The 26,076-nt window shown below is 38.8% G+C and overlaps 2 protein-coding genes across 3 annotated transcripts in view; both read left to right on the top strand.

The window, feature by feature from the left end:
* The window catches only part of LOC137079386 (serine/threonine-protein kinase D3-like), a 33,535-nt gene extending 26,488 nt beyond the window's left edge, over positions 1-7,047 (top strand). For both annotated transcript variants that reach the window (XM_067447351.1, XM_067447358.1), the window contains 4 exons: positions 2,352-2,450; positions 3,973-4,240; positions 6,510-6,595; positions 6,753-7,047. In XM_067447351.1, coding sequence (XP_067303452.1) covers positions 2,352-2,450; positions 3,973-4,240; positions 6,510-6,595; positions 6,753-6,923 — 624 coding nt within the window. In that variant the 3' untranslated portion in view covers positions 6,924-7,047. The remainder of the gene's footprint in view (positions 1-2,351; positions 2,451-3,972; positions 4,241-6,509; positions 6,596-6,752) is intronic.
* A 919-nt stretch (positions 7,048-7,966) lies between these two features.
* LOC137079379 (copper chaperone for superoxide dismutase-like) lies at positions 7,967-26,006 on the top strand. Its single transcript, XM_067447346.1, has 8 exons — positions 7,967-8,045; positions 10,893-10,965; positions 11,057-11,194; positions 11,288-11,462; positions 13,558-13,618; positions 20,508-20,585; positions 20,863-20,966; positions 25,074-26,006. Exons 1-8 carry the CDS (start codon positions 8,022-8,024, stop codon positions 25,225-25,227), a joined length of 807 nt encoding a protein of 268 aa, XP_067303447.1. The 5' UTR covers positions 7,967-8,021; the 3' UTR covers positions 25,228-26,006.
* The last annotated feature ends 70 nt before the right edge of the window (positions 26,007-26,076 follow it).

Genomic DNA, 26,076 nt, shown 5'->3' with positions numbered 1-26,076 from the left:
CTGAGGCGCCCAAGCACCGAGCGCACCACACGCTTCCTCGTCACGCAGGTACTGAGGTGCCCAAACACCGAGCGCACCACACGCTTCCTCGTCACGCAGGTACTGAGGCGCCCAAACACCGAGCGCACCACACGCTTCCTCGTCACGCAGGTACTGAGGTGCCCAAACACCGAGCGCACCACACGCTTCCTCGTCACGCAGGTACTGAGGCACCCAAACACCGAGCGCACCACACGCTTCCTCGTCACGCAGGTACTGAGGCGCCCAAACACCGAGCGCACCACACGCTTCCTCGTCACGCAGGTACTGAGGCGCCCAAACACCGAGCGCACCACACGCTTCCTCGTCACGCAGGTACTGAGGCGCCCAAACACCGAGCGCACCACACGCTTCCTCGTCACGCAGGTACTGAGGCACCCAAACACCGAGCGCACCTCACGCTTCCTCGTCACGCAGGTACTGAGGCGCCCAAACACCGAGCGCACCACACGCTTCCTCGTCACGCAGGTACTGAGGCACCCAAACACCGAGCGCACCACACGCTTCCTCGTCACGCAGGTACTGAGGCGCCCAAACACCGAGCGCACCACACGCTTCCTCGTCACGCAGGTACTGAGGCGCCCAAACACCGAGCGCACCACACGCTTCCTCGTCACGCAGGTACTGAGGCACCCAAACACCGAGCGCACCTCACGCTTCCTCGTCACGCAGGTACTGAGGCGCCCAAACACCGAGCGCACCACACGCTTCCTCGTCACGCAGGTACTGAGGCGCCCAAACACCGAGCGCACCACACGCTTCCTCGTCACGCAGGTACTGAGGTGCCCAAACACCGAGCGCACCTCACGCTTCCTCGTCACGCAGGTACTGAGGCGCCCAAACACCGAGCGCACCACACGCTTCCTCGTCACGCAGGTACTGAGGCACCCAAACACCGAGCGCACCACACGCTTCCTCGTCACGCAGGTACTGAGGCGCTCAAACACCGAGCGCACCACACGCTTCCTCGTCACGCAGGTACTGAGGCGCCCAAACACCGAGCGCACCACACGCTTCCTCGTCACGCAGGTACTGAGGCGCCCAAACACCGAACGCTCCTCTCACTCCAGCCCAGTTTGGGGAGGGGAACCGATGGGGAGAACACCTTCAGCTTTCACGCTTTTATAACCTTAACAGCTAATATTTGAGACGGTTAATTTACTCTCTTCTGCTCACCAGGGCTGCGTTTATTTGATACAGTAAAATACGGTAATATTCATAAATATATTGCAGTTTAACATAACTGTCTTCTATGTGAAGTGTGATTTATTCCTGTGATCAAAGCTGAATTTATCATCATTACTCCAGTCGTCAGTGTCACTGATCCTTCAGAAATCACTCTAATAGGAAAATTTGATGAGCAAGAAACATTTATGATTATTATCAGTGTTTGAAAGCAATGTTTTGGATGAATTGCACATTAATAAACGTCCTATAGACCTTCTTCATACACTCTTAACCCTCACGTTGCATTCGGGTTCGTTTTGACCTGGAAGAGGTACATTAAAAAAAATCTTAAAAATCCTTAGTTTTTAAAATAAACGTGGGATACGTGTTAAGACTGTCGAAATACACATCATTTATGTTTTTATATATAACCGTTTAAGATAAATTGTTACATGTTTTGTGTGTAGTCATGTAGTAAATTAATTTAATTAAATCCGCTGAATCAATGGAGTTCATACGTGTAATTCTCATACCATATGTTCTAATAAATTTAATATAATGATGTATTAAAAGACAATTTCTCATAAATATTTGCTCTTCTTGTAAAATTTTCAATTTCAAGAATTTTGCAACAAAAAAAAATATTGCAAAAAGGGTGAAATTAAGTAAACATGGTAATGTTCAAAACTTTAATTGTTTAAATTATTAATTGTAAACTCATTCGCTCATTAATGAGAAGTTACTGATCAGATGCAATATGGTTTTAGTTCAAAAATATGAAGTTATGACGTTTTATAAGCTTATGTTCCATCGGGTCCAAACTGACCCGCGATTTAAAATGGTGCTTTTTAAAGGCATCACAAGGGTTAAAAACAAAGGTTCTTTACTGGCATCAATGGTTCCATTTAGAATCTTTAACATCCGTGGAATCTGTCCATTCCACTAAAGGTTCTTTCGATTTTTGGAATGTTCTTCCCACACTTTCTTTTTAGAACTGCTCGCTGAAAGGTTCTTTGAAGAGCCCAAAATGGTGGTTGTGTGGCGTTGCTGTGTAAACCCCTTCTGGAAGCGTTATTTTTAAGAGTGTGAACCCTTGTTTTGATGTGGCTGGTGTAACTGCGGCCCTGTTGATGTGTGTTTGGCAGGTTCTGGAGGCTCTGAGGTACCTGCACCTGAGGCACATCGCTCACTGTGACCTCAAACCAGAAAACGTGCTGCTGGCGTCACCTGAACCATTTCCTCAGGTCTGACACTTTCATGAGATTTTCAGTTAGTTTGACAGCTGGAGTAAAGTCTAGAATTGCATGTGTCCCATATTCCTATATTGCTTTACATGTAGCCTACTTATTTTTTTGATGTAAGTACATAGTACTTAAGGCCACCTGATATAAAGTGGGGCCTTATTTTTTACCTCATATCAGGCGAATCTCATCTAGTGTTCCCAACGCCATTACTTCCGTCGGTCAAAATACCGGCGCGATCATAGATACACACACAAGTGCTGTCATATAATTAGAATAACATCAAAAAGTTGATTTATTTCACTAATTCCATTTTTAACTCTTTCCCCGCCAAACACGGAAATTTCCGTTATTTGTGAGAAAACGCTTCCAGGCCAATAACAGAATTTTCCGGGTTTCCGTGTTTTCACTATCGGGCGCTAGGGGGCGCTATTGCGCATCTTCTGAATGAGAGTACTGAATCTCCTGATCAAAACACACGCGAGTAAGACGCAGTGAAACGAGCGATCGCATGTAATCATATGCATATTAAAAATAACGTGATCATCCTCATTAAACAGCATATGAATCAAAACTGCCTAATGTTCCTGAATGAAATGTGGACCCAGGATGAGCTACAGGACTGTGTAAGCATTAGGGGTGTTGATGGACTCGATCTACTCCATCTGTGTTTGATCATCGCTCTGAATCTGATCTGGAAACAGTCTTTCACAAAAATTTGATTTTCTCAGCTTTTTGTTCAAAATGTTGCTTTTTTTATGAAACCTACCCATATTCAAGTGTTGATAAAAAAGGAATGCATGAAGCTAGAATAAAACGATTTTTTTTGTTTAAAAGAAGAGGGTCAGATCTTTATTTTGATATATTGCATGCTCAGATATTCATTTAACAAAATATTCTATGGGCTATTAAATTTTGGTGAAAATTGTCAAAAACCCTGGCGGTGGCTGGCAAATTTTTTTTAAAACGCTGGCGGGGAAAGAGTTAAAAAAAGTGAAACTTGTATATTATATTAAGTCATTACACACAGACTGATATATTTCAAATGTTTATTTCTTTTAATTTTGCTGATTATAACGGACAACTAATGAAAATCCCAAATTCAGTATCTCTGTATAGTCAGCTAATTGGCTCAAAACACCTGCAAAGGCCTTTAAATGCTCTCTCAGTCTAGTTCTAGTCTAGTGTGTGTAATGAATACAGACAGTCCCTGACAAAAGTCTTGTCGCTTATCTATTTTCTAGAAATACCTGATATTAACCTGACTTTTAATTAATTAATTAATTTGTGTTAGAAATAGCTCATATGAAAAGCTAAAACCCTCCCAAATGATGTTTAATGCACTGAAATAAATAATTTTCACAGAAAAAAATATTTATCATTTAATCAAGACGGAAAGGTCAAATTTTGGCAAGAGAGTTTTTTTCGCTTTTGGGTGAACTATCCCTTTAAGCGTCTGCTAAATGTGTAAATGTAGTCATTTGCTATCCACAAATGCCAGATGTGACGGTGTTCTCTGTTTCAGGTCAAACTGTGTGACTTTGGTTTCGCTCGTATCATCGGAGAGAAGTCGTTTCGGCGCTCCGTGGTCGGGACCCCTGCGTATCTGGCCCCCGAGGTCATCCGGAGCCACGGGTACAATCGCTCTCTGGACATGTGGGCCGTGGGGGTGATCTTATACGTCAGTCTGAGCGGGACGTTCCCCTTCAACGAGGACGAGGACATTAATCAGCAGATCACCAACGCCTCCTTCATGTACCCGCGGCAGCCGTGGTCCCTCATCTCGCTGGAGGGTGAGAACGATGCCACCCTGAGGGTTTAACGGGGACTAAAGGGGACGGTACTCCAAAAATTCTGTCGTTTACTCTCATGTATTTTAAAATGTGCGCTGTCAAATCGATTCGAGATTTATCACATCTAACACAAGTTGGTAAATACTCTGTATAGTGTGTGTGTGTATGCACACCACACACACATATACTGTATACACACACATATATAATTGCACAATGTGCTAATTAAATAATTGAATTAATTACAAGTTTGTCGCACATTGATCATTCAAAGTCATTTTTTGTGTTTAAAGGTGCACTATGTAGTATTTTTGCAGTAAATATCCAAAAACCTCTAGGCCAGTGTTATATATTTTGTTCAGTTGAGTTCTTACAATATCCCAAATGTTTCCAACTATTTGTAAATTGTGAGAAAATTGCTATTTTAACTCAGGAGCGGGACGTGTCAGCATAGCGTTTGAGGAGTCGCCTGTCAATCGCGTCATATCTGCGTTACCCTCGGTTTTATTCTGCAGAAGCGCTTTACTCTTAGCAGTGTGAACATGTCACAGCAGCGCCGAGCGAACACACAGAGGAACGTCAGAACATCATTTTAAACACACTTAAATGTATCTAATATGATAAACAGAGCTGCTTTACCTTATAATCATAACCGGAAGAGCGGAAGTGCGCGCGCTAGGCGACTGTGTCCCGTCCCGTCATAATAAAAGTCCCGCTGCTCGCGAGCCGTGTGTGTGTGTGTGTGTGTAACAATCGCTCCAGCGGCCGTGCTCAGCTCCTCAACACTCGCTCCTGCTCTGCTTCACTACAGTAACGTTAATAACCGCATCCATCAACATGATTTCTGCCCGAGTCCTATTTCCCACCGGCTGTGAGGTGAAGACCACATGTCCCAGGATGCTGCGCTCACACTTGGCATCACCAAACTACGCCTTTGTTTAGAATAGGCGCCCTCCAGTGGACGGAAAGTTGCATAGTGCTCCTTTAAGCATCAAAAGATTTTTTTTTATATTTGATTCAACATGAGGGTGAATCAAATGACAGAATTTTAACACATACATTTTTTCCATATCTAATAAAAAGAAAAAAAGAAAAAAATATATATATATATTAGGGATGCCACAATACTCAATATAATATTGAACCGTTCGGTACGGCATTCACAGTTTAATACGCGCTGGTGTTTTGTTTGGTGTCTGTATGAGATGCGAGCAGGTCTTAGCAGCGCAGACTAGTGATTGTGAACTCTTGTTCTTAAAGGGACAGTTCACCTCTAAAATTATAGCGGTATTAGAGGTATTAAAATAGACAAAGAAAAGAGAAAATCACTCACTGCTCTTGAATAAAGTAATAATACAGTAGCTTTTAATCAATGTTGCATATTGAAGACTATGTAGTTTTAATTTTAGCCTACATTTATTCATTCAAATTCAAACTTAAATGCTACTGTACATCTCTGAGCTGCCACTGTAAATCTTTATATATATTTATTTTATATTATACAATACACTAGGAATGCCTACAAGGGTTTTTTTCAGTAAGGTTAAGTTAACGTAAGGGTTTTCAAGTCTTTTAAGTAAAATAAAGAAAGAGTATTACAATAAAAACATTTTCTCCTTAACCTTTTTCTGTTCCTGTCGCCTAAGAATAGAATAGAAAAACAAACAAACCGAAAACCGTGGTTAAAAACCGAGGTGTGTATTGAACCATGGACTAACTGTATTATTGCATCCATTTTCAACAAATAGTCACGCTTATTGTCTTCAGTCTGTTTTGACTGCCGAGGATCACAAGTGTTGATCACAAGCGGCCAAAATATGTTGCATCAGACAGAAAAAAGATCTTGTTAATTAATTTTGTGATTGGAGGAGCAAAGATGGCAATCTGGTTAACATGGAAAAGAAAGTTGATCCTGAGGTGGTGTTAAAGGCTCTTATAGCAACCAGAATCAAGGCAGAGTTTGCAGATTTTAAACTAATGAATAATGGGGACAGATTTATTGAAATTTGGTCTTTGAATGTTTTGTGCTCAGTAGATTATGAAAATGAGCTGGTATTACATTTATGAGGTTTCTTTCGTGACTTTGTAAAAAAAAAAAAAACCTTGTTTAAATGAGATTTGTAATTTCTATTTTAACACTTTGTCATGACTATATGTGTGCATCTACCAATGGACTTATGACAAATAGATATTTTTTATAGTGTAAATATAATTAAAGGTGTGTTTAAAAGTCTCTCTCTCTCTCTCTCTCCCCCTCTCTCTCTCTCAGCGGTGAATCTGATCAATAACCTGCTGCAGGTGGTTGTGAGACGCAGGTTCAGTGTTGGCAAAGCCATGGGTCATCCCTGGTTTCAGGTCAGTTGACTTCCTCCCACCAAATCCAACATAGGCTATATTTTACTGGCATGTTTCATTTACTAAAACAACCGTGATTACGTTTGCCGAGTCGTTTGAGTGCCCTGACCGGATGTCCAGATTTATGCATAAGGTGTCTGTATTTGTGGTGCTGCAGAACTTCCAGATGTGGTGCGACCTGCGTGAGTTCGAGCTGCGGATGGGGGATCGGTACCTCACTCACGAGGCGGATGATGAGCGATGGAGAGCCTACGCTCTGGAGAAAGGCCTCACTTTCCCAGAACATTTAGCAGAAGTAGCAAATGAAGTGCAGAAAACAGCCGTATAGATTTTACATTAATATAACTGTAATTATTGTATTATATGAGCGACTCTGTGAATCTGCTGTGATGTATATCCAATTATTTTGGTGTGATTTAATGTTTGTGTTTGAATAAAATAAGAAACGTTAAGGCTTGTTTTTGTTTTTAAATCTCATATACTGTAAGTACACTGAAAAAATGGTTTTCTTACTTAGTATTTTTGTCTTGTTTCTAGTCAAAATATCAAAAAATTCTTACATTAAGAAATATTTACTAGACCAGCAAAAATAATTGTCTTGTTTTGGGAAAAAATAACTCAACATTAACAGAGTTTTTGCTTAAAATAAGCAAAATGATCTGCCAATGGCGTAAGCAAATTAATCTTAATTCAAATTGAAAACAAGATTAATGTAGAACAAAGATGCAAATCCAAGGCACTCGTCTTTAAATTATTAAAAAGCCTTTAAATTAGTAGAAAATTTAAAAGACATGGGGGTGAAAAACAACCCACACGCAGCGGCCCAAAAACAGCCTTCTTTTTCCTACAAGAGCAACTTTAAACATTGTACTGAACACCCTGGATTTTTTTGCCTTTTGAAGAAAACACGATTATTTTACTCACCTCATTGGAAGATTATTTATCTTATTTTAAGCGAAAACTCTCTTAATTTTGAGTTATTTTCCCCCAAAACAAGACAATTACTTTAGCTTGTCTAGTAAATGCTTCTTGTTTTAAGAATTTTTTGATGTTTGGACTAAGACAAAAATACTAAGTATTAAGTAAGAAAAGCATTTTTGCAGTGTTATCATGTTGATGAAATGCACACGACACACCCTGAAAATCATAACTAGGCTAAATTACAATAAATTAAAACATTTCTGACTATTCATCATCATAACAAAAATAATTACAAGACTGCCAAAAGGTTTGGTTAGTTTGTTGTTATTTTATTTTATTCGATTTAATGTTTATTTAATCAAAGCTAATTCACAAGTATCAGTGCCTCTCCCACATAGGACTCTTATTTTATTATTAACATTTTCTTGTTCCTTACCTTACTGGGACTTTTATTCTATTATGTTTTATCGCGGAACTTCCGCCTACGTCATTGTCAGCGTGCGAGATGGACACAAACACAACAGCGAAGGTGAAGTTTAAATATTTGAAAATAAATTCTGTTATCACAAATAGTTATTGCCTTGATTACATTTATTAAATACGAGTTTGTGTTAAAACATTTTTTTTGTGAAGTAAGAATATTAGTAGGTCAGCTGTCTAATAACGTCGTTCGTTCAAGTCAAATTTACGTTAATATTGTTGATTTTACCGATCAATTTCCATAACGTGTTATCACAGTTATTTACCTCTTCATTTTTGCATGCTGTTGCAGTCTTGTATACTTTATTATTTATTTTTTTCGACTTATGAAAATGGCATAGATTGAATATTATGATTTTGTTTGGACATAATTATGATTTTTAATGTCTGACATGACAGTGTTTTGCAGTGTGACAGGCTAAACGTCATACAAACTCATCTAAACTGTTATGCATGCTGTTTATCATCAGCTCAATAATATATATAGTACAGTATTGAGGTCATTTTATATCAAATGAGCTATTTAACGTGTGTATATATGCTGATCAGACATAACATTATGACCTAATGTTGTGTTAGTCCCCTTTTGCTGTCAGAACAGCCCTAACTGGTATAGGCGTGGACTTGACTAGACCCCTGAAGGTGTGCTCTGAAGGTGTCTCTGGCTCCAAGATGTTAGCAGCAAATCCTTTAAGTCCTATAATTTTCGAGGTGGGGCCTCCATGGATCAGACTTGTTTGTTCAGCACATCCCACAGATGCTCGATTGGATTGAGATCTGGGGAATTTGGAGGCCAAGTCAACGCCTCAAACTCGTCGTTGTGCTCCTCAAACCATTCCTGAAGCATTTGTGCTGTGTGTCAGGAGCATTATCTGCTGGAAGAGCCACAGCCACCAGAATACCGTTTCCATCAAAGGCTGAACGTGGTCTCAGCAATGCTTAGGTAGGTGGAGCGTGTCAAAGTGGATGGAGGACCCAAGGTTTCCCAGCAGAGCATTGCCCAAAGCGTCACACTGCCTCCGCCGGCTCGCCTTCTTCCCATAGTGCATCCTGGGGCCATGTGTTCCCCAGGTAAGCCACAGACCTGGACATCCACATGATGTAAAAGAAAACGTGATTCATCAGACCAGGCCACCTTCTTCCATTGCTCCGTGGTCCAGTTCTGATGCTCACGTACCACTGTTGGTGCTTTCGGCGGGGTCAGGGGTCAGCATGGGCAACCTAACTGGTCCCATACACAACAAACTGAGCTGCTCTGTGTATTCTGACACCTTTCTATCAGAAGCAGCATTAACTTCTGGAGCAGTTTGAGCTCCAGTCGCTCGTCTGTTTGATCGGACCACACGGGCCAGCCTTCGCTCCCCACGTGCATCAATGAGCCTTGGCCGCCCATGACCCTGTGGCCGGTTCTCCTCTGTTCCTCTTGGAGCACTTTTGATAGATACTGACCACTGCAGACCGGGAACAGCCCACAAGAGCTGCAGTTTTGGAGATGCTCTGACCCAGTCGTCTAGCCGTCACAATCTGGCCCTTGTCAAACTCGCTCAAATCCTTACGCTTGCCCATTCCTCCTGCTTCTAACACATCAACTTTAAGGACAAAATGTTCACTTGCTGCCTAATATATCCCACTCACTAACAGGAGCCGTGATGAAGAGATCATCAGAGTTATTCACTTCACCTGTCAGTGGTCATAATGTTATGCCTGATCTATATATATATTATATGTGCTACATTGAATATTTGTATTTTGAAAAAATGATTCGTCACAGATTTAGGTGAACTGGAAAAGGGTGATTAAAATGGTACAAAATACGGTATCTAATAATATATTTAAATATGCACTTTTTCTTAATCATTCATATAAAACATTTGTAGGGCTGTACTAGAATAATCGAATATTCGTTTGGTGAGGTGGCATTCGATTTTCAGTTTTGAGATTCGAATATTCTTCTTTTTTTTTTTACACGTACTTCCGTCGCGGACTCATTCTCACTCATGCTTGAACCACCCATTGGCGAACGTAGTGATTTATTTAATCTCATACTTAATAGGTACAAAATGCCCAAGACCTCAGCTGTTTGGGAGCACTTTAAATTAAGTGAGGATGACAAGACAAAGGTAGTGTGTCAAATATGCGATTTGAAACTGGCCTACCACAACAGCACCACAAGTTTGAAAAATCACCTGAGTTCTGTAAGTAGCACGCAGCAAAAAAAAAAAAAAAAAATGCTTTTATGCTCTTTTTTTGCTATGATAAATAGGCTAATTGCAAATACGACACTATTTAAAAACATACAGCAGCACAGGCTAATAATAATTTGTTTATAGGTACATCCACAGGTATCGCAGCCATCAACATGCTCAACAAAACCCAAACCTTCACAGCAGATCCTGGAATTCCGAAAACCGTTAACAGAGAAAAGAAAGAGAGAGATACCAGATGCCATAGTAGAGTTTGTCGCTATGGATATAAGGCCCGTTAATGTAGTTGAATTAATGAAGATAATGGAGCCAGACTACACTACACTGTGTTTTGTATCACTTGTGCACTGTCCGTTTTCAGAGCATAAACCTGCCTGTGTAATGCGTACCAGAAACTGTTCTATTTAAAAGATTATTAAATGTTTATTAATATTTAAAGAATGTGTGCCACCTGATCATATTGCACCAAATGCAACACTGCACTCCACTGGGTCTGCCGGAAAACATTTACGATGCCGAAGAGTGAAACGTGAAGTCGTGAAAGATGATACAAATGCAAACCGACACTATTATTATATATTTAGCCCCACCCACCGAAGCTTCGAATATTCGATATTGATTGCCACCTAAGCTTCGAAGCTCAAAAAATGGCATTCGAAACAGCCCTAAACATTTCCATGTTGTTTGCACAGCTGGAGTTCGCGGTGCAGATGTCATGTGACAGCTGTGTTAATGCAGTGAAGGGCGTCTTGGAGAAAGAGCCGGGTGAGTCAAGCGCAACATTGAACACTTTTCTGTGTCATGAGATATTAACTCATTCATATATATATATGTGTGTGTGTGTGTGTGTGTTTAGGAGTGCAGTCGGTGCACATAAACCTGGCTAAGGAGGAGGTTCTGGTTGAAACAGCGCTCACGTCTCTGCAGGTCCAGAGTCTGATTGAAAGCACAGGCCGACGGGCGGTGCTCAAAGGAATGGGCAGCTCAGAATCAGGTGCGGCCTGAAACGCTGTCAGTCTGAAAGCACAACGCGAACAGCGTGACGCGAGCCTAATGCCTCTTATGTGTGTGTGGTGTTGGTCATCAGACCTGGGCGCTGCCGTGGCGATGGTCAGTGGGGCGGGGCTAGTGCAGGGCGTGGTCCGATTCCTGCAGCTGTCGCAGGACCGCTGTTTGATTGACGGGACGATCGACGGGCTGAACCCTGGAGCACACGGCCTGCATGTGCATGAGCTGGGAGATCTCACACGGGACTGCATGAGGTATCACGACCCTTAACCTTTCACCTTTAGATCACACGGCCTGCATGAGGTCAAGTCAAGGCAACTTTATTTATATCGCGCTTTTACAATGACGATTGTTTCAAAGCAGCTTCACAGTGTTAGACAGGACAATACTGCAACAACATTTGATTCGGGTGTACAGTCGTTCTGGAGAAAACAGTGATGTTATTAGATTATTTTAATTTATCATAGAGCGACAATGTTGACAGATCAGTATTATAGTTAAAAACAATTAATTAAGACCTAATTAAATAATTTTATTTGGATATTTAGTTGAATAACTTATTTTAGTGTCCCCAATAGAGCAAGCCAAAGGCAGCAAAGTCGGGGTATCACGACTCTTGACCTTTCACCTTTAGATCACGGTTTATTATAATGGGTTCAAGAGCATGAAACCCGTCCAGTCTGCACTGCAAAAAATGCTTTTCTTAGTATTTTTGTCTTGTTTCTAGTCTAAATATCTTACAATTCTTCCTTTAAGAAACATTTACTAGACAAGTAAAAGAGTATTGTCTTGTTTTGGGAAAAATAACTCAAAATGATGAGAGTTTTTGCTTAAAGGGGGGGGAAACACTCAGTTTCAGTCAATCTCATGTCAATCTTGAGTACCTATAGAGTAGTATTGCATCCTTCATATCTCCGAAAAGTCTTTAGTTTTATTATATTTATAAAGGAAATATGGGCTGTACCGAGTCTTTCTGGAAAAAACCGAGCGTCCTCAAGCGTGGAGAAACCCATCGCTATCTCAGCTAATACAGATAATGATCCACAATCAGATCCGGAGGCTAAAATAAATTGAACAGGAGAAACAGCAGGACGTCCGTCTCTGTGGTATGGACTGTATTTAGTGGCCTGTCAACATTTGTGTGTTTACTCACAGTTTATGAGGACATGATTCGGTTTATGGACTATTGTATGCAACTAAACTTTAGCAGTAGCAAGCAAAACGGTTTTGCACGTCAGACTAGTGTAACGTTATACATAGAACAGCAATAGAGTCCGTTAGCGCATTTGAATGATGAAGCACGCGATCGTGTCGTTTACTGATGTTTACTCACGCGACGATAGCCAATAGCACAGACATTTGAAGCAGTTTTACTCACCGGCTGCTTCCAAAGCAGGACCGAACCTTTATCGCTGGGACCGCTCCGTCAAAAACACACTTCTTTGGTATGATTTGGTGAAGTCCTGACAGCAGTGACCGTGGAGATCCACTTTGCGACGCGACTGAAGCGATGCCTTGAAGCTTCCCGTCATTTCTGCGTTCAAATCGGTTCAAATGCAGCGCTGCCTTCCCAGAATGCTGTGCTGAAGCGTTGAAGTCGCTCGACGTCACCCATAGGAATAAAGTGGAGCGCGGCGCGTCATAAGTGTTCACGGACGACTGGATCTGCACCTGAGAGAGTGTTTATGGGCATGCATTTCCTCTCTCGCTCTAGTCACGCGCGCGCACCCTACCGGGAGAAGAGCCCGTACGGCCCATACAGGACCTTCCGCTCTATTAACGTCAAGCCGAGCCATACTCGAAAAAAAACTCTCCCAAACTTGTGAGAAACCGGAAGGAGTATTTTTGACACAGAAATACTCCATCAAACGTCCAACATTAGTTTTTGAAACTTTGTCTATGTTTAGGATGGGAATCCAAGTCTTTAACAGTGTAAAGAGCTCAGTATGCATGAAACAGCATTTCACCCCCCCCCCCCCCCCTTTAAAATAAGCTAAATAATCTGCCAATGGGGTGAGAAAAATAATGTTGTTTTCTGTTTGAATTAAGATTATTTTCTCACCCCATTGGCAGATTATTTATCTTATTTTAAGCAAAAACTCTCATCATTTTGAGTTATTTTTTCCCAAAACAAGACAATTACTTCTGCTTGTCTAGTAAATACTTCTTGCTGTAAGAATGTTTAGATGTCTGGGCTGGAAACAAGACAAAAATACTAAGTAAGAAAAGCATTTCTTGCAGTGTGAGATCGTGTGTCAAACAGAAGTCGTTATTTATCTGAAATCTTTCCCTGAGAGGGCAGTCATATGCCTGATAATGCTGATTGTATTTGTGCTCTCTGTCCTTCAGCTGTGGAGATCACTTCAACCCGTTCAGGAAGCAGCATGGAGCTCCTCAGGACTCAGACAGGGTACAGTTCGTTTCGACTCATCTGAGTTACTACACTGCAAAAAAATGCTCTTCTTATTTAGTAGATTTGTCTTGTTTCCAGTCCAAATATAAAACAATTCTCAAATCAAGATTCATCGACTAGATGAGTAAAACGACATAAGATATTTTTGTTTGTTTTCTGGGGGAAAATCAAAATGAAGAGAGTTTTTGCTTAAAACAAGGAAAATGATCTGCCAATGGGGTGAGAAAAATAATCTTATTTCTGTTTGGGACGGAAACGAGAAGATTTTTTCTCTCACCCCTTTGGCAGATCATTTTCCTTGTTTTAAGCAAAAACTCACTTCATTTTGATTTTATTTTCAACAAAACAAGGAAAAATATCTCATGTCGTTTTACTCATCTAGTTGATGAATCTTGATTTGAGGATATTTAGACTGGAAACAAGACAAAATGACTAAGTAAGAAGAGCTTTTTTCGCAGTGCAGCTCCTGTATGTACACAAACATTTAAGTATTGGGGTCAGTTGTTCAAAATGGTTCATCTGGATCAGATTTGCTATCCAGGATCGGGTAATCCGTCGTACTTTTGTGCCGTTTTTTTAAAGCAAAATCGTGTTGGATCCCGTTGATCGGGATACACAGATTACCATTGCTCCAAACGGAGTTACGTTTCACAATCCTAGCTATAAAGAAGGGCAGGTAGAAGAGTCTGTGGTTTACTTTAAGTGTTTTATCTGAAGAGAAAGAACAGCATAAACAAACTTTCCCTTTCCTTTTCCAACTTCCTTTCATCCTCATCCTTCTCTCTCACTTTGAAACAAATCTTTCTCTCACGCTTCAAAATGACCCAAAGCCCTAAAAGTTGACCTAATTTTTTCTTTTTAAAGAAAGCTTATTTTATTTATGATATTTTCTTTCTATTTTTTAAAGCAATGCTTTTATTTGATTTATTTACCTTTAAATTACCAGATTTTATCAATAAATAATAAAAATATAGTTATTAAATCACATTCTTGCAACTTAAGTTATAGTTAAGTTAAAATATCTCAATTTCATGCACAACCCTTGGTGTCTCTGCCGTCCTCTTGTAGAAAAAATATATATATAACATATTTCATGACTCTTGGCACACGATGGCCTTCCAGCTCTCTATTTTTTTAATTTTATTTCTATATTTATGTATATTTTCAGCTGTGTTGTATTTTATTTTTTATTGTTTTATAATTGCACTGTCCATGGAGCGGACCTGACTCACATTTCACTGCTGGTTATATATGCCTATATAATTGTGTATGTGACAAATAAATAAAACTTAAACGTAACTTATGGAGTAAATGAGCTGTTCCGCTGGGTCCTGAAGTCAGTGTCTCTTGCATTCACATTATAAAATCATTTTTGGTAGTTTTAGCATTTTTAGTTTGAATTTTAAACATTTTTCTGTGTACTGAAGCATTCCTCGCACTCCATTCATTCCTATGGGGGTCGAAGTGACCCAGGAGGCACGGATGTGTTACTTTTTAAAATTTCAACCACAACTTGAATCCACTCCTTGAATCGAGTCTTTTTTCTTTCTTTTTTTGTGGATTCGTGGTTCAAGTACGACAAAAGTCCTAGGGTCTTGAAACACTCGGAAAAACGTTCAGTTTTTAAATGTTTATAAAAGAAATTTGGGTCAAGATAACCCAAGGGAACAATCAGACCCCAACAGAGGCAGTGATGAAAATTGTAGTTTTTATGATATAATTTATAATACATTTAGCTCTGGGGCAAAGTGTTGCATTCCCCCAAGAAACTTTGCATTATTCATGACTTTATACAGTGATTAAAACAATAAATACACTTAAAATAAACTATATTATTTTAGTTCAATATTAACAGTTGTTTGGGGATTATTTTACTGCATTAAAACACAATGATCTCTTTTGATTTCATGTCATAAGCCTGATGTATACTTCTAATGCATTACTTTAACGGTTAAACTAATCAACACTCGGCCCCAGAGATTTCTATTGATATTCAGCAAACAAAAGATTATTGAACACATTGTAAACTTATCTAAATTTTATTGTTGTTTTTATTTTAATGAATTAAGATGACAACTAGCCCCGGTGTATAATCGACATATTATATGCATATAATCAGTGTCCAAAATTTCCTAAAACTATAGTAATATTATTATATGCATTTAATTAATGTGTTTATTAAAGGGGGGGTGAAACACTCAGTTTCAGTCAGTGTCATGTCAATCTTGAGTACCTATAGAGTAGCATTGCATCCTGCATATCTCCGAAAAGTCTTTATTTTTTTTATAATTATATAAGAAAGATGCGCTGTTCCGAGTCTTTCCGAAAAAAGCCGAGCGGGTGGGGGCGTGTCGTGTGAGTGGAGCTAAATAATGACGTGTGCAGCAGCGCGCTGCAGTGAGGAAAGTGAGTCGCTCTGTGAGCAAAGTGATTCGCTCTGTGAGGAAAGTGATTCGCTCAGTGAGGAAAGTGATTCGCCCGCCGCGTGAGGAAAGTGATTCGCTCTGTGAGGAAAGTGATTCGCCCGCCGCGTGAGGAAAGTGAGTCGCTCTGTGAGGAAAGGGATTCGCTCTGTGAGGAAAGTGAGTCGCTCGGTGAGGAAAGTGATTCGCCCGCCGCGTGAGGAAAGTGATTCGCTCAGTGAGGAAAGTGATTCGCCTGCCGCGTGAGGAAAGTGATTCGCCCGTCGCGTGAGGAAAGTGCTAATACAGATCGACCGCCGGCCTATCAGTGGGTAAGTCAGTAGCTACTGGTTATATGGCAAGCCGTTTTAGCATTAAATACACCTTCGCATACTAGTCATAAATCAGTTTTGACTAGTCATAATTCCAGTTCCAGATATCTACAATGTGATTGTGACTAGTCATAATATGGATTGAAGATATCTACAATGTTAATTCGACTAGTCATAATATACATTCAAGATATCTATAATGCTATTTTGACTAGTCACATTCTTCCATTGACTTCCATTGGAAAATATTTCCAGATATCTTCAAATGAGTTTTGACTAGTAGAAATTGTAATTAAAGATATCTTTAATTGATTTAATACTAGGCATAATTCTAATTAGAGATATCTCAAATTACAATTGCACTAGTAAAAATTATAATTAGAGATATCTCTAACTGGTTTTTGACTAGTCATAATCACATTTAAGATATCTTTAATTCATCAAATTTAAAGATATCTAAAATACATTTGTAGATATCTGCAAATAATTTATTACTAGTCAAATTATAATTGAAGATATCTTGAATTGGATTTTTGTCTAGGCAAAACTTAATACGAGATATCTTGAATTGGAATTCTTCCTAGTCGAAACTCATTTAAAGATATCTGCAATTTAATTATAGATATCTCTGTCTGATTTTTGACTAGACAGATCTTTCTTTGGAGATATCTGCAATTAGCTTTGTGACTAGGAAGAATATAAATGTAGATATCTGGAATTAACATTCTGACTAGTCAAAACTCATTTATAGATATCTTAAACATGCATGCAAATATGCCTTAGCTAAGCCACACCTTAAACATTTTATTAACCAATCCTACCGTGGAAACCGTTGTCATCTGCCATTTTGTTTAAGAATTGTAAAATAAAAGTCCTGCGTCTTTGGTCATTTTAAGCTCATTTATATAGAAGGAAATCAAACGTATGAAAATAAAAACGTAGCTGGGACATGTGTAACATACCTGTCAAGTATCCCGTTTTGGCCGGGAAAGTCCCGTATTTTACCCTTCTTTCCCGCCGTCCTCCCGTATTCGTATTTTCCCGTAAATCTCCCGTATTTTAACCTGCGTTATTAAAAAATAATAATACCGGAGTAAAAAAAACAAAAAAACATTTCCAATCTGAGCTCTGTAACTAGCCTCGCGATAACTGCCATCTGCAGTAGCCTACAGGTGGCCGTTGTCGCGAGGTTATAGTGTGTGAGGTCAGATGACGACGAGTGACAACCAAGCCTGCAGTCTCCCTCTCATTTACTGAAGCTTTCGCGCCTCGATCGCCCCCCGGTGACCGGTCCCAGTATAGCCGCCCCTCTGTGTTTTCTAATGGACGCGAGGCAAACTAAATAATAAAATTACACTTTAAAAAATGTTCCCCAAAGTTAGTTTATGTCACTGAAGGCAGTTGTCATCACGATGATTTCATTTCAGGTGTTCGTTTTAAAAATAAGTTTAGTTTGAGTTAGTTATTTGATGCTATAAAACGGGGGGTGTGACGTCATGATTGACAGCTGCGACTGACGGCTTCTCTGAGTGAAGTTGTCACTGAGGCACTAACGGACTTTTTTCGAAATTTTTGGGAGCAGATTAGAGCTTTAGCTTTAATTTCTACATTTCCATAACTGTTTATTTCACACCAACATAATTAATTGTTCTGCATCTGCGAGAGTGTGGGCGGGCTTTTGATATCGCAGCTGTACTTCCTGCTCTACTTCCTGCGCTCTACTGCGCAACTCCGGTCCCGAAATCGCTACTGCGCAGACTCGGTCCCAAGATGTCCGCGCCGTGCAAGGCCGCCTGAAAGCTTCAAATATGGCAAGCGGAAACGGATGATGTCGAGTCGTCCATATTTTTTTACGGTCTATGGTGACAACGCGGGGAAAAACAAAACAGACGGATGACGGACGTAACTAACGATAGAGATGGAAGGCACTCCTGCCAGCAAACCCAAACCCTGTGTAAATACCTTGATCAATGGGTCAGCGAATTTAATTTTCTGAAGAGGAGCAGATGGAGGACAGTCACGCGTTTTGTAAGTTTTGTAACTGACTTCATGTGCGACAGGGGAAGATCTTTTAAAGTGACAGCATTCACTTATAATGACAATATAAAGAACAGAAGTAATTGCTCACTAAATATGCTCTTTTCTTGAGTAAATAACTTCAGTACCTTTAAGAAGGATTAATCTATATATAATTCTTAACTTATGCAGTACACTACAATTTCTGTATATTTCCCACTTAAGGGAAATATACATTTCCCTTAAGTTCTGATAAGTTGTTATACATGTAGGAAGAGCACAGGTACAAATAAAATGTATTATTATTATTATGGGTGTATGTGAGGATTTAACCCCCCCCCCCCCCCCCCCAATCTATCCCGGATTTTGATACCCAAAAGTTGACAGGTATGATGTGTAAACGTGACATATAATATGTTGAGAAGATCAAGAAGGTTGTTGTCTAATTCTAGGCTATATATTAAAGTAATAAACAAGGTTGAGATGTGCATGCTGTGGATTAAATTGTGTTAGATTTTATTCCCAAACGAACACATTTAAAGCTAAGCATTTGGCCTTATTTCTGGTGCAACATTATATATGTTATAATTTTAAAATAACTTTTCAACGCACTGGCGCTCATCACTCAACACAGCAGAATATCACATCGCAGATCTTTTGCTATAATACAACACACCACTCCCACCTTGTGGATTATTACCTTTATGACATGAGTAAACACAACGCAATATACTAATCAATGTAATCAGTATCTACATCAGGTCAATGTTATTTAAACATGTATTAACCTGTAATCTTTTTAAAATCATTCTTAAATGTTTTTGACTGGGTCTGCTGGAGACATTTAATCATATGCATCCAAATGTTGTCACTCGTCGATTATTGGTGGAAAATTTCCTCACGTCACAACCCTACACAACAGCGCAGATTTGACTAGGAGCAGGTACAATTCAGATATCTTAAAATAGAGTTGTGACTAGTCGAAATTGAATTAGAGATATCTTTAATTACCTTTGCGTATGTGTGACGCGTCTATTGAAGATATCTCTAACCTCATTACAGATATCTTTAATAGAGTTTTGACTAGTCGAAATGTATTTAGAGATATCTCGAATCAGATTTCTTACTAGTGCAATTATAATTGCAGATATCTCTAATTGTCATTTTGACTAGTCGAATTATAATTATCACTAGTCAAAATACAATTGTTACTATCTTTAAATATATTTATAGATAGTCAGACAAAGGTTTAAATGTTAAAATGGCTTGCGATACTGGTTATATCACCTGTTTAGCATCCTACAAGCCAGCGCTTTGATGGGCGTAGGCTGTTGCTTTCGCTCTCTCTCTCTCTCTCTCTCACGCGCTTCCGGTAGAATTGTCCGTAAGGCCCATACAAGGAAATTCCGCCCCCACTAACGTCAATGGGAACGCATGATCTCAAAAAACTTGCCGAAACTTATGACTAACCGGAAGTAGTATTTTTGACAAAGAAATACTCCCATCAAACGTCCACCTTAACTTTTGAAACTTTGTCTATGTTTAGTATGGGATTCCAAGTCTTTAACAGTGTAAAAAGATCAGTATGCATGAAACAGCATTTCACCCCCCCTTTAATATATTTTTATTTATTTGTCTATTTATTTATTTAAATATATTTTATATTGAGTATTATTTTGGTATGTATATAAGCAAATTGTTTTAGTAATGATTTTATATATATATATAAACAAATTAATATTATATACATTTATTAATAACAAATGTATTATTAATGATGTTTATAATAATCTTTTATTTCTTTTTATTAGAATTTTCTTATTTCTATTTTTTTAGTTTTACTATATTTATATTTTAATTATTTATTTATACATATATATATATATATATATATATATATATATATATATATATAATATATATTAGTATCAAATGAATATTTGTAAAGTATAAATAATAGAGGCATTTAATATTTTTTATGTTTCTAATTATATATATATATATTAAAGGAGCAATAAGAGATTTGTATTATTATTTATTTATTATTATTTTATTATTATTATTATTTTATATAGGATTAGGAACATGAGTGTTAGTGTGTAAAGCGGGTCTAGAGTAACTCTGTCTGCTCTCCAGCATGTGGGCGATCTGGGAAATATCACAGCAGGCCCTGATGGCAGAGCTTCGTTCCGGCTAGAAGACGCTCAGATAAAGGTAATAAAGCTGAAATACAGTCAGGTGTGTGTTTATCAGCCCTGTGGCGGAGTGCTGGCACTCTCGTGTGTAATTATCTAAAGTCTCTGTTATGATGTTAATCACACTCTGACTAACCTTCGTCCGTTTTTATGGTCACACCTCCTTTTTTAACTCTTGTGTCATCTGAAAATATTCACGCACCGATTTGAGTTTAGTTTGATTTACTCGCCACGTGTTCGTTTTATGATCTGCAATGCTGTGACGTCACATGTTTCTCCTGCTCACTGTTCGACAGGTGTGGGATGTGATTGGTCGATCTCTGGTGGTGGATTCTGGGGAGGATGATTTGGGCCGTGGGAGTCACCCGCTGTCCAAAATAACAGGAAACTCAGGAGAGAGGTCCGTGTTATGTGTACAGCACTTTTCACAACACACATTGTTTCAGAGACTTATGCTTATAATATCATGCCTTACAAACGCTTTTAGCAGATTCAAGTGATAATATAGTTACATTATGCGATGAAATCGAGCAGTTGAGATTTAGGGATGCAACAGTACAGTTAGTCCACGGTGTAATACACACCTCGGTTTTTAACCTCGGTTTTCTTTTTTTCTTTTTTCTATTCTATTCTTAGGCGACAGGAACAGAAAGAGGTTAAGGAGAAAATGTTTTTATTGTAATACTCTTTCTTTATTTTACTTAAAAGACTTGAAAACCCTTACTTAAACTTAACCTTACTGAAAAAAACCCTTGTAGGCATTCCTAGTGTATTGTATAATATAAAATAAATATATATAAAGATTTACAGTGGCAGCTCAGAGATGTACAGCAGCATTTAAGTATGAATTTGAATGAATAAATGTAGGCTTAAATTAAAACTACATAGTCTTCAATATACAACATTGATTAAAAGCTACTGTATTATTACTTTATTCGAGAGCAGTGAGTGATTTTTCTCTGTTTTTAGTTGTTTTATTAACATAATTTTAGAGTGAGCTGTCCCTATGTTCACTATAGGCTTCGCTGATGTACAGTCTTGTTCAAAATAATAGCAGTACAATGTGACTAACCAGAATAATCAAGGTTTTTAGTATATTTTTTATTGCTACGTGGCAAACAAGTTACCAGTAGGTTCAGTAGATTCTCAGAAAACAAACAAGACCCAGCATTCATGATATGCACGCTCTTAAGGCTGTGCAATTGGGCAATTAGTTGAAAGGGGTGTGTTCAAAAAAATAGCAGTGTCTACCTTTGACTGTACAAACTCAAAACTATTTTGTACAAACATTTTTTTTTCCTGGGATTTAGCAATCCTGTGAATCACTAAACTAATATTTAGTTGTATGACCACTAGGGATGGGTACCGAAAACCGGTATTAAACGGGCCCCGGGGCTGAATTTTGAAAGACCGTTGTATCGATAAGCTTTGACGTTATCGGTTCTGCTGTCGGTACTTTTGAAAATACACGCGACAAGAGAGAGAGAGAGAGAGAGAGAGAGAGAGAGAGAGAGAGAGAGAGAGAGAGAGAGAGAGAGAGAGAGAGAGAGAGAGAGAGAGAGAGAGAGAGAGAGAGAGAGAGAGAGAGAGAGAGCGCTCCGCAAACGACAACCGAGGACAGAACCAAACATTCAAACATAGCCTGGTTACACTTTAGATCTGTGATAGTCTGCTTTTATTTTAGATTTTGTCTTCCAAAGATTATAATAATAATATTTATGTCTAGCCCAACTTGATTCCCTTTGCAGCAGTAGCCTACGCTGTCATTTCTCCAAACTCAAACGTAATGACAGAATCAGCACGATCAGTGATTGTTGTAAAATACAGTCTAGCCACTGTTAGTAAATTGTGGGACGCGTTTAATAATAAAAAGAGCGATTAAATGCACAAAAATGTGCGCAAGAGATTGTTCCCAAGTCGACGCGCGCGCTCTGAAACAGCCACAACGAGACGAGCAAATTACACTTTCGGTTTCACACTCGTGTCTAAACGATCAAATGTACACAAACATCTATGTGTAAAAATGACCGGCTTGGAGAGTCTCTTAAACACAACAATTTGTGTCTAAAATGGACGTAGTTATTATGGATATAGTCGGGAGAAAATATAGTCCATCTGCCTATTATCAGTCGCCTATAGATCTGCACATCTGTCTTAAAGAGGCAGTGGTGTAAATAAACATGACGAATTACTGCGAATTAAACAACCAAATGCAAAGAGAAAATCACTCACAGCTCTTGCATGAATAACTTTAGCTTTAATAAGCATTAATTTGGCTATTTATGATGAACAGTGTTATTTTACATTTGATTAGTAGAATTCTTCCTGAAATGAAAGCACTGCATGTGTAGGCTGTGTATTTTTGTTAATTGTGTGTGTGTGTGTGTGTGTGTGTATGTGTATGTGTATGTGTATGTGTATGTGTATGTATGTATGTATGTGTATGTATGTATATGTATGTATGTATGTATGTATGTATGTATATATATATATATATATATATATATATATATATATATATATATATATATATATATATATATATATATATATATAATCTCAAAAAGTACCGATAAGAATACCGTTAAAGTACCGGACCGATAAGCAGTATCGGTAAGAGTAGTAATACCGTTAAAACCTTAACGATACCCATCCCTAACCACAGTTTTTTAAAACTGCTTGACATCTGTGTGGCATGGAGTCAACCAACTTGTGGCACCTCTCAGCTGTTATTCCACTCCATGATTCTTTAACAACATTCCACAATTCATTCACATTTCTTGGTTTTGCTTCAGAAACAGCATTTTTGATATCACCCCACAAGTTCTCAATTGGATTAAGGTCTGGAGATTGGGCTGGCCACTCCATAACATTAATTTTGTTGGTTTGGAACCAAGACTTTGCCCGTTTACTAGTGTGTTTTGGGTCATTGTCTTGTTGAAACAACCGTTTCAAGGGCATGTCCTCTTCAGCATAGGGCAACATGACCTCTTCAAGTATTTTAACATATGCAAACTGATCCATGATCCCTGGTATGCGATAAATAGGCCCAACACCATAGTAGGAGAAACATGCCCATATCATGATGCTTGCACCTCCATGCTTCACTGTCTTCACTGTGTACTGTGGCTTGAATTCAGAGTTTGGGGGTCGTCTCACAAACTGCCTGTGGCCCTTGGACCCAAAAAGAACAATTTTACTCTCATCAGTCCACAAAATGTTCCTCGATTTCTCTTTAGGCCAGTTGATGTGTTCTTTGGCAAATTGTAACCTCTTCTGCACATGCCTTTTTTTTAACAGAGGGACTTTGCGGGGGATTCTTGAAAATAGATTAGCTTCACACAGACGTCTTTTAACTGTCACAGTACTTACAGGTAACTCCAGACTGTCTTTGATCATCCTGGAGGTGATCATTGGCTGAGCCTTTGCCATTCTGGTTATTCTTCTATCCATTTTGATGGTTGTCTTCCGTTTTCTTCCACGTCTCTCTGGTTTTGCTCTTCATTTTAAGGCATTGGAGATCATTTTAGCTGAACAGCCTATCATTTTTTGCACCTCTTTATAGGTTTTCCCCTCTCTAATCAACTTTTTAATCAAAGTACGCTGTTCTTCTGAACAATGTCTTGAACGACCCATTTTCCTCAGCTTTCAAATGCATGTTCAACAAGTGTTGGCTTCATCCTTAAATAGGGGCCACCTGATTCACACCTGTTTCTTCACAAAATTGATGACCTCAGTGATTGAATGCCACACTGCTATTTTTTTTAACACACCCCTTTCAACTAATTCAACTAATTGCCCAATTGCACAGCCTTAAGAGCGTGCATATCATGAATGCTGGGTCTTGTTTGTTTTCTGACAATCTACTGAACCTACTGGTAACTTGTTTGCCACGTAGCAATAAAAAATATACGAAAAACCTTGATTATTCTGGTTAGTCACATTGTACTGCTATTATTTTGAACAATACTGTAAATTTAAGACCTGCTCGCATCTCATATATACACACACACGGTTTTACTTTCATTTTAGACACAACCGACTGTGTTTATATATGTTAACCTTGTGTGTGTTTGACAGTATTAGCGCAGTAAGACTTAGTCCAGTATCATGTGTGTTTGACAGACTTTAGTGCGCTCGCTCAGCGAATGTAAAGCACGAAGGCACGGCTTTAAAACGTGGCTAACACCCGCTAAATTTAGAGCATATGATTGGATATTTGCTCATATCTGCGCGTAGACTCACAGGCTCACTCAAACAGAGCCGAAATAAACTGAGAGAAATATTTAAAACGAACAGAAATCGAAATAATTAATTAAATGCAAAACCGAAAAGAAAAAAAATTCACCAGCGCGTATTAAACCCTGAATGCCGTACCGAACGGTTCAATATTATATTGAGTATTGTGGCATCCCTACTCTGTAGAATATCGCTTGTGTTTTATAGTGTGTGTGTGTATGTGTGTGTGTGTGTGTTTAATGTCCGCTCTCTCTCTCTCCGGTCTCAGGCTGGCATGTGGAATCATTGCACGATCGGCCGGCTTGTTTCAGAACCCCAAACAGATTTGTGCCTGTGATGGCGTGACTCTGTGGGAGGAGAGAGATCGGCCCATCGCCGGGAGAGGAAGAAAAGCCACTGACGCGCCGCCGGCTCATCTGTAACGGGCCAGGGGATGCGACCGGATGGATGATAGGGATGGATTGAGAAAAGGCCATAAACGTGCCTGTCTGAAGCGCTCATCAGTGTATGTTCAGGCTGAGATGAGCTTCTGTAAATATGGAGATGTAGAGCTGAATCTCTCTCAAATGAGCAGTGCTAATCCATTCCATTATACATTATACACAGCTGCTGTAACATCAAAATGTTTAAATCTAGGGGAAATAAGTATGATTATTATACAATGACTGATTAAAAAACTCATGTTTTGATGACATTTACAAAAAAAATCTACATATCAAAAACAGCACTTCAGGAATGACACTTTAATCTGAATTTCCCATCAGCTAAGTGACCTTAAGTGTCTTAATTTATTCATTTTTATATTTGTAATGATTTTTGATTATTGTGAAAAAATAGTGCTATCAAACCCATTAAACACATCTAAAATAAAAGTTTGTTTACATAAAATATGAGTTTGTACTGTGTATAATTATTATTATGAACTGTAACTACACATGCATGTATATTAAAGATTTTTTTAAATATTTATATATGATAAATATATATATTTACAGTATACATGCAAATATTTTAAAATGTACATGTGTGTATTCAACTATACATACTTATAGACAGTACACACATATTTTATGTAAACAAACTTTTAGTTTGGACATATGTTAACACAAACTTATTTTGGATGCGATTAATCGATTGACGGCACTATTTTATTTTTTTATTAAAAACAGACAACATTGCTATGCGCTTGGTTTTTAAACATATTTGATCCCAATAAAAATCAAGCATCTATTTTAAACAAAACAATAATTTGTTGTGCCATATGTGTGTGG

This window comes from Pseudorasbora parva, chromosome 1 (genome assembly GCF_024679245.1).
Source record: "Pseudorasbora parva isolate DD20220531a chromosome 1, ASM2467924v1, whole genome shotgun sequence".
NCBI lineage: Eukaryota > Metazoa > Chordata > Actinopteri > Cypriniformes > Gobionidae > Pseudorasbora > Pseudorasbora parva.
The sequence above is the reverse complement of the archived record's forward strand: the minus strand, read 5'-3'. Positions and strand labels throughout refer to the sequence as shown.

What these genes read in the sequence shown, in the direction of transcription:
- LOC137079379 (XM_067447346.1), top strand. Translation starts at nt 8,022, where the DNA reads ATGGACACAAACACAACAGCGAAG. An exon ending in ACACAAACACAACAGCGAAG is followed by an intron (nt 8,046 to 10,892) that starts GTGAAGTTTAAA and finishes TTGTTTGCACAG; the next exon opens with CTGGAGTTCGCGGTGCAGAT. An exon ending in CTCCTCAGGACTCAGACAGG is followed by an intron (nt 13,619 to 20,507) that starts GTACAGTTCGTT and finishes TCTGCTCTCCAG; the next exon opens with CATGTGGGCGATCTGGGAAA.